At 34.2% G+C, this 12,938-nt stretch overlaps 1 protein-coding gene across 1 annotated transcript in view; it reads left to right on the top strand.

Annotated features, from left to right (window-relative positions):
- The window catches only part of SNTG1 (syntrophin gamma 1), a 732,034-nt gene that overhangs the window by 548,956 nt on the left and 170,140 nt on the right, over positions 1 to 12,938 (top strand). Inside the window, exons 9-10 of the mRNA XM_055318336.1 lie at positions 62 to 144; positions 4,687 to 4,817. Coding sequence (XP_055174311.1) covers positions 62 to 144; positions 4,687 to 4,817 — 214 coding nt within the window. The remainder of the gene's footprint in view (positions 1 to 61; positions 145 to 4,686; positions 4,818 to 12,938) is intronic.

The raw sequence follows: 12,938 nt of genomic DNA, 5'->3' as shown, positions 1-12,938 counted from the left end.
GCATCAGCTAGAATATTTGGGTGTTCTAACCTTTGGGGTGTTGTGATATTTTTCCTTGCAGGTGCTCCAAGTGACCAGAGCAGTGGCACCTCCTCACCTCTTTGTGACAGTGGCTTGCATCTCAACTATCATCCCAACAATACAGTAAGATGATCAAAGCATGGTTCAGATTAATAAGGACATAACACAAAGAGAGCAGAAGAGTAAAGTATATATGTGTCTGTATATATATATATACACACATATATAATATGTATGATTATATAATATATATGTGCATATAGATGTATATTCATAGTCTCCAAAAACTGCTAATGAATCTCATTGCTCTGATACAGTTGAAATACTTGTTTGCTTCATCCTTTAAGAGTTAGTAGTTAAAATGAGCCAGGAAGGAAAAAATTCATAGGTCAGTTATTTTTTAATGTCATTTTTATCCTTTCATGTCTGCATTAGGCCTTTTGTTAAGCTATAGGGACTTTGTGAGATCACACATAACATCATATAATCACCTTATAATAGTGCATATTGTATTTAACTTCATGCTTTATGAGATTTGACATGATTTTTGTCATTTTTCTTTTGAAATCATTTAGCTAGAAGTAGGGATCTAATTTTCCATTTGGTAGGATTTCTTATCAATCTGCAGGCATACCAGAAAACAATCTCACCCACAAAGTGAGAATAATCTAATATCATGTTAAAATGTCACAAATGTTAAACTATACATATATTTAATCATTGATAAAATTGGCATGCTTGTTTTTTTTAAAACATTTAATAAAATGTTAAAGTTTCTTCTCCACTTGAAATTTTGAGTAAACAAGTTTTTGTTTCTTGGATTTTGGTTTATAAATATGCTTGAAACTCTTTATATTTCATCCTCTAAAACGCTCACACATGCTAAAGACAAAACAGTTCTCTCAGGTTATATGCGAGTCTAACAAATTTCCCCTGGGATCACAAAGAAGAGTACAGTTAAGTAGAATTTTATTTTTCTATTCCACGTCTTAAGATATAAAACATATATAGCTTCTAACTTGTAAAATTCATCTTTCATTTGAAATTCTTGACCTAATTGTGGCATTTTACTTAAAGTACTCCTTTTGAGTATCTCCAGCCTTCATTGTACCTCACTGCACCAGTTCTGTTCTTTACCTGTGTGCCTTAAGTACCTACATCCTTTTAAATATTATTATTTATTTGTTCCCAAAGAGGAATCCTTGGCAAGACCAAAGGTTATCTCTGCCTGCATACACCAACCACCTCCTGGTGTATTTCATCTGATCTTTTTTATTTTTGTTCCCAAAGAAATAATTGTCACATTATAGATAATATTTAAAACGCTGATCATCAGAAGATGGCAAGACTGGAGTGATTTAAATACCTAATGAATCAATGAATATATACATTCTATGTTGCCATTAGCAATTCTAATTCTAATTCTAATAATTCTAATTCTAATTAATTCTAATTCTAATTAATTCTAATTCTAATTCTACAGACTTTTTACAATCTCCAACCAAATCTTTACCTATTACTTCAGAAACCGCTCACCTTCTTTCCTTACAACCTAGATGCTCTTGATGCTTTCCATGTCCTACCAGGCCCTTTACTGGGCTGGAGCATCTACCCCCAGTTGCTGTGAAAGCTGGTTACACAGCTCTTCTCCCCAACCCACTCCATTCACTGCTGACTTTCTTAGAGCCTGGGCCTGAGAATCTGGAATCACCACACCCTCCCAGGGTATGGCTGTAGCCAACAAATTGAGGACTTCAAGAGCCCACATCTCTGGCAAGGTTGTTACCTGTCTCATCCATTGCTTCCCTCAGTCCTCACAGGTTTTTCCTAAGAACTTTCCCTTCACATATCATTGACTCAAAAATTCCCATCTCAGCTCTGTTCCTCAGACAGGAAGGAAGAGCTCTTTTACTTCAGAGTGGGAGGAAGCTGTTTTATTCTAATTCTTGTCTATTACCTGTAGACTTCTCTATAATAATGAGAAGTAGAGAAGTGAGCATGGAAGGGCTATGGCTAAGAATCAGTCTGGCTTTTTAACTCATCAGGTTGACGTACTAAAATATCTGTGGATTGAATTTCATAAACCATGCTTCTATGTTGTTGCTTACTATCATGTTCTCCTTTAGAAAGATATAATTAAGCAATAAAATCACTGAGTGATTCTACAACATGACTGTTCCAAGTAAATCCCTCTAACATAAATTTTTTAAAAACAATTGTAAATTTCCCTTATAGGAATTATGTCTTTCCATTTTCAAGAGGGATTTTTATTTTCATTTTTAGCATTAAGATTGAACATTATTTTGATGAATTCTGAAGGTATTAAGTGCAGAGTAATGCATGATACTTATGATTTTAGAGAATAAGAACAAAGATGTATAAATTGAAATAAAGTATATTAAAAATATTTTAAATTGTGAAATAATCAAGACAAAAACCTGAATTATTCTTTGCATAGTTTCACATCTGATTGTGAATGGTAAATGTTGTGCTATGATAGATATGGTCCTAGAATCATAAAGATGTAGGTCTGGGGACGCCTGGGTGGCTCAGTGGTTGAGCATCTGCTTTCAGCTCAGTGTGTGATCCTGGGGTCCTGGAATCGAGTCCCACATTGGGTTCGCCGCGGGGAGCCCGCTTCTCCCTCTGCTTATGTCTCTGCCTCTCTCTGTGCATCTTTCATGAATAAATAAATACAATCTTAAAAAAAAAAAAGATGTAGATCTGAGTGAATCTGCCTGACACTGACATTTGCAGGCTGGCTGACTTGAACCAATTATTTACTGTAAAATTTCTCAGGAGAAAACCATGTGTACTGGGGCCCTTTGAGTTGGTTCTAGACATACACTGATGTGTGCTTAATAGTTATAGGGCAGCTTAGTGGCATCCACGACACTTGAACTTGCTCCAGTCTGTTCTGGTCATAGAAACTTAGTGTGTTTACCCTAGTGCATCACTCGGGATTATTGTTTTTTTAAGTACCCTCATGCAGAAAAGGTGGGAAAGCAATAATTTACTGCACCTAAAAAAAGTTTTAGGTTTTTCTTTTGTGAGAGGAAGCCTTGTGACAGCCTTATCTTTGGACATGAGCATAATAAAGAGCAGAGAGTTTAAATTGTCCCTAGGTTAAAGAACTAGTCAGTTGGGAAATTGGCATTTTTTAACACAGATATTCTGATTCTGATTCTTTACCCTGTGGCACTGTCACCTAATTGATGCCATTTCATTGTGTTGACCATCTATAACACGTGATATTAAGGCCAGAAGAAAAATTAATATGAAACCTATGTCTGCGCCTTTGCAATCACCAGATAAGCATGAATGGCATCCTTGTTGCATCAAAAGCTAGGTGTCTTGGAGACCAATCACCAGTAGGGGCCCCTCACTAGATGGTCTTAGCAAGTCTGCTCCTGCCTTCCTACTCTGCCTGGTATTCTCAACAACTGGAAGGATTTAGTAGATTTTTATTAGCAGAGTTGGTACCAGTTAACATAATAATGCCAAAGAGCACTCAACTTTTAGTGAAAATAATGGAAGTTTTTTCCCCTAAGCAATTTTGAAGAAATTAATACCTTAAAGAAAATGTTAGGGATGCTACCTGGCTCAGTCGGTAAAGCATGTGATTCTTGATTTCAAGGCTGTGGGTTCAGGTCCCATGTTGGGTATAGAGATTACTTAAAATCCTTAAAAATAGAAAATGTTAATAATAATATTGAGACTAATGGAGTTTCAACATCTAGACTAAAATAGGATCTCCTTCTAACATCATCACTCAAAAATTATAAAATCTATAGAATATAAAGAAATCAAATTGTGATTTGGCCCCTTACTATCCCTGGAAACTTAAATAAAACATTTTTACATGTACTACTGCCAGGAAGAGATATTGAGGTAAAGCTGAAATAATGAAAGAAGTGTGAATCATCATCAAGTGTGAAAAGCCCAAATTTTATTCAAATCTGTCTCTTCTTCTTTTTTTTTTTTTTGTCTCTTCTAAATTTAAGGGAAAAGACCCAAACTTCTAATGAAAGTTAAAATACATGTAATTTTAAACCAGCACTGGTTGATTTAACACGACTTTAAAGCAATGTAAGAAAATAGAAACGTTATATAAAGTTAAAGCAATGGACACAGATTTCCTTAAAAAGTTTTTTAAAAATGTTTTATAAGAATATACATTCTATTCAAAAATATTTACCAGTAACAGATAAATCACAAGCACTTGTATAATATTGTTTAGTGCTTAGCAGATACTCAGAAAATGTTGGCTGATGGAATGAACTACGATTTATTTTTATATTTGTCACTTACTACTTCATTACAGTTACAGCTTGCCCCATATTTCCTGTTCCTGAATGAATTCAGTTCTGTTATTGTTCTATTTTTTCTCCCTTCTCCCCACTCCATTTTTTTTCATATGCTTTCTCTACCATTCTTAATCTTAATGGTTCCCTCCTTACTTTCCTATAGAATTCTATTAATAAGAAAATTAACAGATACAACTTCATTGGCAATGAATATGGATCCCTTTTTGAGGCAGTCTATAAATGTCTTTTGATTATTTAGGGGAAAAAATGATCCCCCAAATGAAAAGTATTTGTGACAAAAGAACTCAAAACACAGAAATGGAAAAAAAGAATATTGATTTGTTTGTATTCTTTTCAGGACACGTTGTCATGTTCTTCATGGCCAACATCTCCAGGCTTGAGATGGGAAAAGCGATGGTGTGACCTTAGGCTGATCCCGCTGCTTCATTCACGTTTCTCTCAGTATGTTCCTGGGACGGATTTGAGTCGGTGAGTTCATGCTAATAGGGTCTGATTTTCTGTACATTGCACAGAGGCCTGCAACCAAATTTTGAACATAATATGATTTTTATTCTCAGCATATTTCTAATAGTAGAAAGAAGAACTATGAAAACATAGTATAACACAGTAAAACATTTATGAATCTGATGACACAAACCTTAAGTTAAAGCCCTGACTGTACTAATTTGCTATAATACATTCAGTGTCTTTAGTAGATACATATTTATTTTCTTTACCTCTTATCTTAGTTTTAGTAAGTTGCTTTTTCTCAAGGAAATTATATAGTTTATTTAAATGGCAAACTTTATTTTCATGTACTTGGTAATATTCTCATGTTATCTTTTTAAATAAGTGTGAATCATTAGCAATGTCCTGAAGCTCTTCATTATGTGTATGTTTTATAAATTATGAATTTCTCCCTTATTCTTGATTGTTTTCATTCTTAAATTCTTTAGCTTGACTTTTTGTTCTTATAGTTCCTTGAGATTGATATTCTAAGTATCCTAAAACTTCTCTGTAACCAGTGGTATTGTAAATATTTTAGGCTTTGTGGGCCTATTGTCTCTGTCACAATTATTGAATTATCCTGCCTTTGTTTCATGAAAATGGCCATAGACAGTATGTAAATGAATGAGTATGGCTGTGTTCCAATAAAACTTTATTTATAAAAACATGTCAGGTGAGATTTTTTTGCCAACTTTTGGTTTGATCATTGATTTTTCAGACATCCTTTGCTAATATGTGTAGTCAGAACTGCATTTCCAACAAAGTCTGCTTTAGCTATACCCAGAAATTCAGGATTATATCTTGATTTATTTACATAGTGTTTGAGTATATCATTTGATATAGTTTTCTGAGTGGCTGCTCAAGACACTACAATATACATACATATCTTATCACACTGCTGGTATTGATGATTTATCACTAAATGAAGTATAGAAACATTACTTTCATTTAGATCCCTTAATCCTCCCTTACTTTTTAAGTATAATTATCTTAATTTCTTCTACATATTTCAAGCACCATATCAGGTGGTATTATGATTTTCGTTTTTCTCTCCTTCTGTCACTTTGTTAATACAATGTTAGCTCTTATATTATTCTTGCACATATCCCTGAAAATTTATACCTGTGTTTTTCAGTTTTCCTTCTGCTATAAGACTGAGTAAATTCTATTGATCTATCTTAAAGTTCTCAGATTTTATCTTTTCTTGTTTCCATTCTGTTGCTGAGCCCATTTAGCATGATTTTATTTACTTTGTTGATATGTTTTTCAGCTCTTGTCATGTCCAGAATGTGGTAGAAGCTCAGCTCTCCATAGTGAGATCCTGCTGTCAGGGAAGAGGAGATGGAGGGAAAGCTAAGAGCAAGGATTCCCACCTCCCATCACCTCACTCCACCTTGGTGATGACAGGTGGGAGTGGAGGTAGAGCTTCCTGCTAAGCCATGGTGGTTAGCATGGGAGGAGAGGCAAAGTACTGACTAAGTCCATCTCATACCACCTCACTCAGTTTAATTGCTGCAGGGTGAGAATGGAGGTTAATCTTCCCACTAAACTTTACTGCCATTACCCCAAGGGGAGAGAGAATATTGCCTTGGTTCTAGGTGGGGGGATGGAGGATCAGCTTCCTGCTTGGCCCCTTGAACACCACTAGACAAGGGAATCAGAGGATGTGTGAAAGATTATTTCCCTGCTTGGCCTGGTTGAATCCTGGGGGAAGGGGACAGTGGTTCCATTGATGCTTGATTGGATAAGTGCAAGTTTCCAAAAAAGATTGAATGTGGTTAGTCGACTTATTTCTTAGTCCATTAGGGAGAACAACATTTCTTGGAACCCCCCCCCTTTTTTCTGTCTTGCTGTTAGTGATTCTGAGTTGCAGACTTCTAGAGCACAGTGTCTAAGATGTATGGAAGGCAAGACTTATTACCTTGTCATTCCTCAAGTCCAAAAATCCCTAGGCAATTAGCCTTGTTCTTTTACTTTCAAGCGTTATCTATACCTGTTGTTGGATTATGTCCAAGGTTCATTAGTTGTCTTGGGGAGCATTTGAGAGGAATTGGACTACTCTTTCTTAGCCAGAATTGGAAGTCCACAAAACTTGATATTCATGAGGTTTTTAAAAAGTATTTATTTAATTATATTTTCTAATTTTTGTTATAATTACTTCTTTGACTCAAGGACTATCTAAAAGTGTATTGCAGAATTTCAAAAATATTTTGGGATTTTTCTAATTGTCTCTTTTGTTGTTGCTTTCTAGTATAATTTCATGCAAAATAATTTCAAGCCTTTGATACTTGTTGAGACTTAATTTCATCCAGTGTATGAATAGTTCCAAATGTTCCATATGCACTTAAGAGTATTGTCATTTTCTTTAGTGAGGTATCATACATATGTCAACTAGATTATATTTGTTCATTAAGTATTCTAATCCTCTGTATCATTATTGGTATTTTTGTTTATTGTATGAGATATTGAGAAAGGTGCTTTTCAGTCTCCTACTGTGATAGTGACTTTGTGTGTTTCTCCTTTTAGTGTGTCAATATTTGCTGTATACATTTAATTTTATATTATTGGATATAAATAAATTTGTAGATTTATTACTTTTTTATGTATAACCCACTTATCATTATGAAATGTCCTATATCTCTGAAATTGTTTCTTGCTTTTGAGAATTCCACCAAATATCTATTAGCTAATATTTACATTATATATTCTTTTATCCATGTCTTTCAACTTTTATTAGTCTTACTCTACAAAATGTGTCTTTTCTGAGCTAAATCTATTTTTCTTTTATTTCTCTTTTTAAATCCAAAATAACTTAATCTTCCACTTGGATTATTTAGTCTAGTACTTGTCATTACTATTATACTTGGGATTATATCTATCATCTTAGTATTTTTTTTTTATTCAACACTTTAGGTTTTTGTTTTTTACAATTAAATATTTTATCTTGAGATAATTGTATTTTCACATGCAATTATAAGAAATAATATAGAGATTCTGATTACCCCTTATCCATTTCCCAAATGGTAACTTCTTACAAAACTATAGTATCATACCACATTCAGGAAATAGATAAGAGTGGATTTCACCACTCATTCAGATTTCACATGTGTGAATGTGTGAGTGTATAGTTGTATAGAATTTTTTCTCGTATTCAGTCTTTTATCCACCATCACAACCACAAGCAAGAACAGTTTCATGAAAACCATAAGAACCTTCCAGTTGCCCTTCTATAACCATTCCAATATCCTTCCCCTCCAGCATGTCCCTGACCTCTGACAATTTATTAATTTTTTCTTCATCTCTATTATTATGTCATTTTAAGAATACTATATAAATGAAATCTTACATTATGTAACCTTAATGGATTGAATTTTCTTTTTTTGGGGGGGGGGATTGAATTTTCTTACTCAGCATAATTCTCTAATAATTCTTCCAAGTAGTTGCATTTTTCAATTGTCCATTGTTTTTAAATTTCTAATAGCATTCCATGATACGGATATACCACATTAAAAATATTCACGCCTTGAAGGATATCTAGGTCGTTCCAGTTCGGGACTATTTTAAATTAAGATGCTATGAAAATTTATGTATGTTTTTACATGAAAATACTCTTTCAATTTTTTGGTTAAATGCTCAAGAGCTCAATTGTTGAGTTGTATGCTAATGACATATTTACTTTTGTAAGAAACAGGTATACTGTTTTTTAGAGTGGTTGTATAATTCTACATTCCAACCAGCATTGTATGAGTGATCCAGTATCTCTACATCTTTGGCAGTATTTGGTGTCATTGCCGTCTTTTTAGTCTACATTCTGATAGGTATTTAGCAATATATTATTGTGACCTGAATTTGTGTATCCTAATGATATTAAACATCTTTTCATGTGCTTCTTTGTCACACAAAATCCTTTTTGGTGAAATGTTTTTTTATTATATTTTAATTAACTTATTTTTTGTTTTCTTATTTATTTTTACTATTGAGATTTGAGAATTTTATTTATATTCAAGCTAAAGTTCTTTATCTCAAAACATTGGTTTTTTGTATTTTTGTATTTTATTTCCCTTAATTTGTTAAGGTGTTTTTGGCAATAATTAAAAATTATTGTTTTTATTTCCTTTTATATACATATATATAATATATATATTTAAGTTTATACTTTTTGTTTGTTTTAGTTATTACCTAAACATTATACCATATGTCTTAGTCCATAAGTCCATAAGTCCTAAGACTAAGGAAAGAAGACTAAGTCCATTCAGACTGCAATAACAAAATGGGTCATTTATAAACAATAGAAATTTATTTCTTATAGTTCTGGATGCTGGAAGTCCAAGATTAAGATACTATGATGGTAGAGTTCTCTGATGAAAGTGATCTTCCTTATTCATTATCAGTCGTCTTCTCTCTATGTCCATATAAAGTGGAAGGGCTAGGGATTTCTCTGGATCTCTTTTATAAAACTCTAATCCCAATCATGAAAGCTCCACTTTCATGATTTTAGCATCTCCCAAAATTTCTACCTATTATTGCTCTCACGTTGGTCATTAAGATTTCAATATATAAATTTTTGAGGTGAAGGCAGCGGGGAGATAAACACTCAGATGATAGCATCGTACAATTTAATACAATTTACTAATTTTGTCTTTTCAGAAAATGCTAGAAACTCAGAACACTTTAATTCTTTTATTCTTTTCTATCTTTGGACATATTTCTGATATGATAATAATTATATATGTATCTTAAATTCCTCAAGAAATTATGTTATTTTCACATAACTCTTCATATATATCCCACATTTAATCTTTCTGTTTTTCTTTCTTTCTTTTGGTTTTATTTTCTTCCACTTTCAGAACTCTCTTAATAATTTTATTAACAACATATTTTTTAATTTTTTTTTTATTTATGATAGTCACACACACACAGAGAGAGAGAGAGAGAGAGAGAGAGGCAGAGACACAGGCAGAGGGAGAAGCAGGCTCCATGCACCGGGAGCCCAATGTGGGATTCGATCCTGGGTCTCCAGTATCGCGCCCGGGGCCAAAGGCAGGCGCCAAACCGCTGCGCCACCCAGGGATCCCCATTAACAACATATTTTTAAATGCATATATTTGTTTTCTTTTTATTCAAAAAAAATTACACAGATAGATGATGTAGAATCACTTAGTTAAAACAATTTATGAGAAAAAAGAAATTGTTTGCATGAGTCCAGATGACTCCCCACATTTTTATTTTTATGGCACAGCAATACATCAACAGCTTTTAGCAATTGAATTAATTACACTCAATAAATATTACAGTAATAAGCAGTTATAAACATAGCACTATTCAGAGTGGATTGCACAGCAATTCAGATTCAAGAGCTAATTTATTGTTCATTCATTCACTCAATAAATATTGATTTAATGTCTGTAAGTAGGAGGTGTTGTGTTTGGTTCTTTCCCTGAAGGAGCTTATAGGACAGAGGCAGTTGCATCAGTGAGGAGAAATAAATAAATAAATAAACGGATAAATTACTGGCCCATGATGACAAATATAGGAAATTACTTATGTTGGTTTCAAAACCTAGGATGTTATTCTTTGGTTGGTTTTCACAAGGCCTGTAATTTTAACTTTAGTGATAAATTACTTCTCATATTTAATTGCAACAAAGATTGTTACTGTCATATACTATTGTGTAGGTATGAATTAAAACATCACAATTTTTTTTTCAGTGATAGAAGAGTTTATGTTCATCTATGATAATGACCTTGATTTAGAAATATATATCGAATTTCAATTCTGAAGTGTCATAATATTGCAGAGCATTGAAGTGTTAGGTTATTAGAATGGGAAGTAGAGATTGTGGGAATTTTGGCTATTTTTTAATTGCTAAGCTTAATTTTACCTATATGAAAAATGAATATATAAAATGTTATATGTATAATTGAGTAGTGGTATCACCTACTGCATGCTTTTCAAACAGTATGAAAATCAGTAGTGTTGAAATAAAATCTACTGATTTGCACTATTACTTTTAGAAAATTCCAATGACAGCAGAATCCCTAGTGCCTTTCCAAGAGTGCTCAGCCTTTTTCTCCTGAGGTGAGGACATATGAATTGGTATCTTTTTTTTTTTTTGGCACCTGTGGATGAAGTTTAATACCTGAACAGAGAGCAAGGATGGTGATTGTGAGAAATGGAGAATATTGTAAAATGAATTCTAATGATGGAGACAAATATGAATCTAACTCATAAGAAACACTCAATTCATTGTTGCTCATTGAAGAATGGGACTTTTTAGAAATGTATAGTTTAGGGGATCCCAGGAGGAAGTAAAACAGGTGATGGTATGAAATAGAAAAGGAGTAAGTAGGTGGGGGAAAAAGACTGACTATAATACTATAAAAACAATCTATTGTAAGCAGGGGTTTAAGGTGAAGAAAGTAGTTGATTGTATCAACTACAGAAAAGAAATACTGAAAGAACTCAGAAACCCATTAATTTTGGAGTGACTTAGGGTACGATAATTTTTGGAGTGAATTAAATTGAAAAATAGTTGGTTATAATAAGAATATTGACAGGGGTGCCTTGGTGGCTCAGTTGGTTAAGCATCTGACTCTTGATTTCAGCTCAGATCATGTTCTCGGGGTCACAAATAAGATCTTAAAAAAAAAAGAAGCTTTAATTAGGTTCAGTCATGTATACCATCCAGATGGTTTCAAGAGCACCTTATTCTTTCAAGGTGATGTCCTTGGAACAGCTCCCACTGTGGAAATGGTAGGCAGAATGCACATTCTGAGGTCAGAGCAGGTGATGAGGATCCTGCAATAGCCGGGTCTAGCTTGAGGATCAACTGGCAATCATGTCTTCTCCATTACCCCCTCTAACATTTGTTCCTTTTTGTTTTAAGATTTTATTTACTCATGAGAGACACAGAGAGGCAGAGACATAGGCAGAGGGAAAAGCAGGCTCCCTGTGGGAGAGTATGATGTGGGACTTGATCCCAGAACCCCGGGATCACAACCTGAGCAAAGACAGATGCTCAACCACTGAGCCACCCAGGTGTCCCTAATTCTTGTTCTTATACAGTGGTACTGTGGGGTTAAGGGAGAAAGTGTCATAACTTCCTTAAGATATACAAGCCTAACAATTACATTTTAACATTTTCTGGTACCAGAGAAGGATAGAACTTGAGTATATATGGGAATTGAAAAAATGAATAAGGAATAAACTTATTTGTTAAACTTAGTTGTGTAAGATAAGTAAGATGACTGCTGGGTAAGTGAGTGAATCTGCAATATATATAATGCTGGCTGCAGTGAGGGTAGAAAGATGGCAAAGTGTCATAGCACATATGCAGAATACAAGGTTAATAGACAATAGTTAATCACTTTCCTATATATCAGTAATGAGAATGGGAATTTAATATTTAAAATGAAATGCCAGGGGCACCTGGGTCGCTCAGTGGTGGAGTGTCTGCTTTGGCTTAGGTTGTGATCCAAGGATCCTGGGATGGAGTCCTGCATCAGGCTTCCTGTGGGGAGCCTGTTTCTCCCTCTGCCTATGTCACTACTTCTCTCACTGTGTCTCTCATGAATAAATGAATAGAATCTTTAAGAAAATACAATGTCATTTCCACTAGCATCCAAATAAATGAAATGTTGATCTGTAGGAGGAAAATTATAAAACTCTGGTGAACAAAATCAAAGGAAAACTAAATAAATGGATAGATAGTCCACGGTCATGTATAGGAAATCTTGATATTGTCAAAATGTCAATTGTTCCTAACTTGATCTTTAGATTCAGTGCAATCCCAATCAAAATCCTAGCTAGTTATTTTGTGATTTATTTTGCAAGAGTCAGAAGCTCCAGAATAACCAACACAATACTGATGAACAAGAAGAGTTAGAGGACTGATACTATCTGACTTTACGATTTAGCAAAGGTGGGACAGGAAGCCTGGGTGGCTCAGTGGTTGAATGTCTGCCTTCAGCTCAGGGCATGATCCCGGGATCCTGGATCAAGTCCCACACTGGGCTTCTTGCATGGAGCCTGCTTCTCCCTCTACCTGTGTCTCTGCCTCTCTCTCTCTCTCTCTCTCTCTCTCTCTCTCTCTCTCTCTCTCTG

The sequence above is a fragment of the Nyctereutes procyonoides genome, unplaced genomic scaffold, assembly GCF_905146905.1.
Source record: "Nyctereutes procyonoides isolate TBG_1078 unplaced genomic scaffold, NYPRO_anot_genome, whole genome shotgun sequence".
Taxonomy (NCBI): Eukaryota; Metazoa; Chordata; class Mammalia; order Carnivora; family Canidae; genus Nyctereutes; species Nyctereutes procyonoides.
The sequence above is the reverse complement of the archived record's forward strand: the minus strand, read 5'-3'. Positions and strand labels throughout refer to the sequence as shown.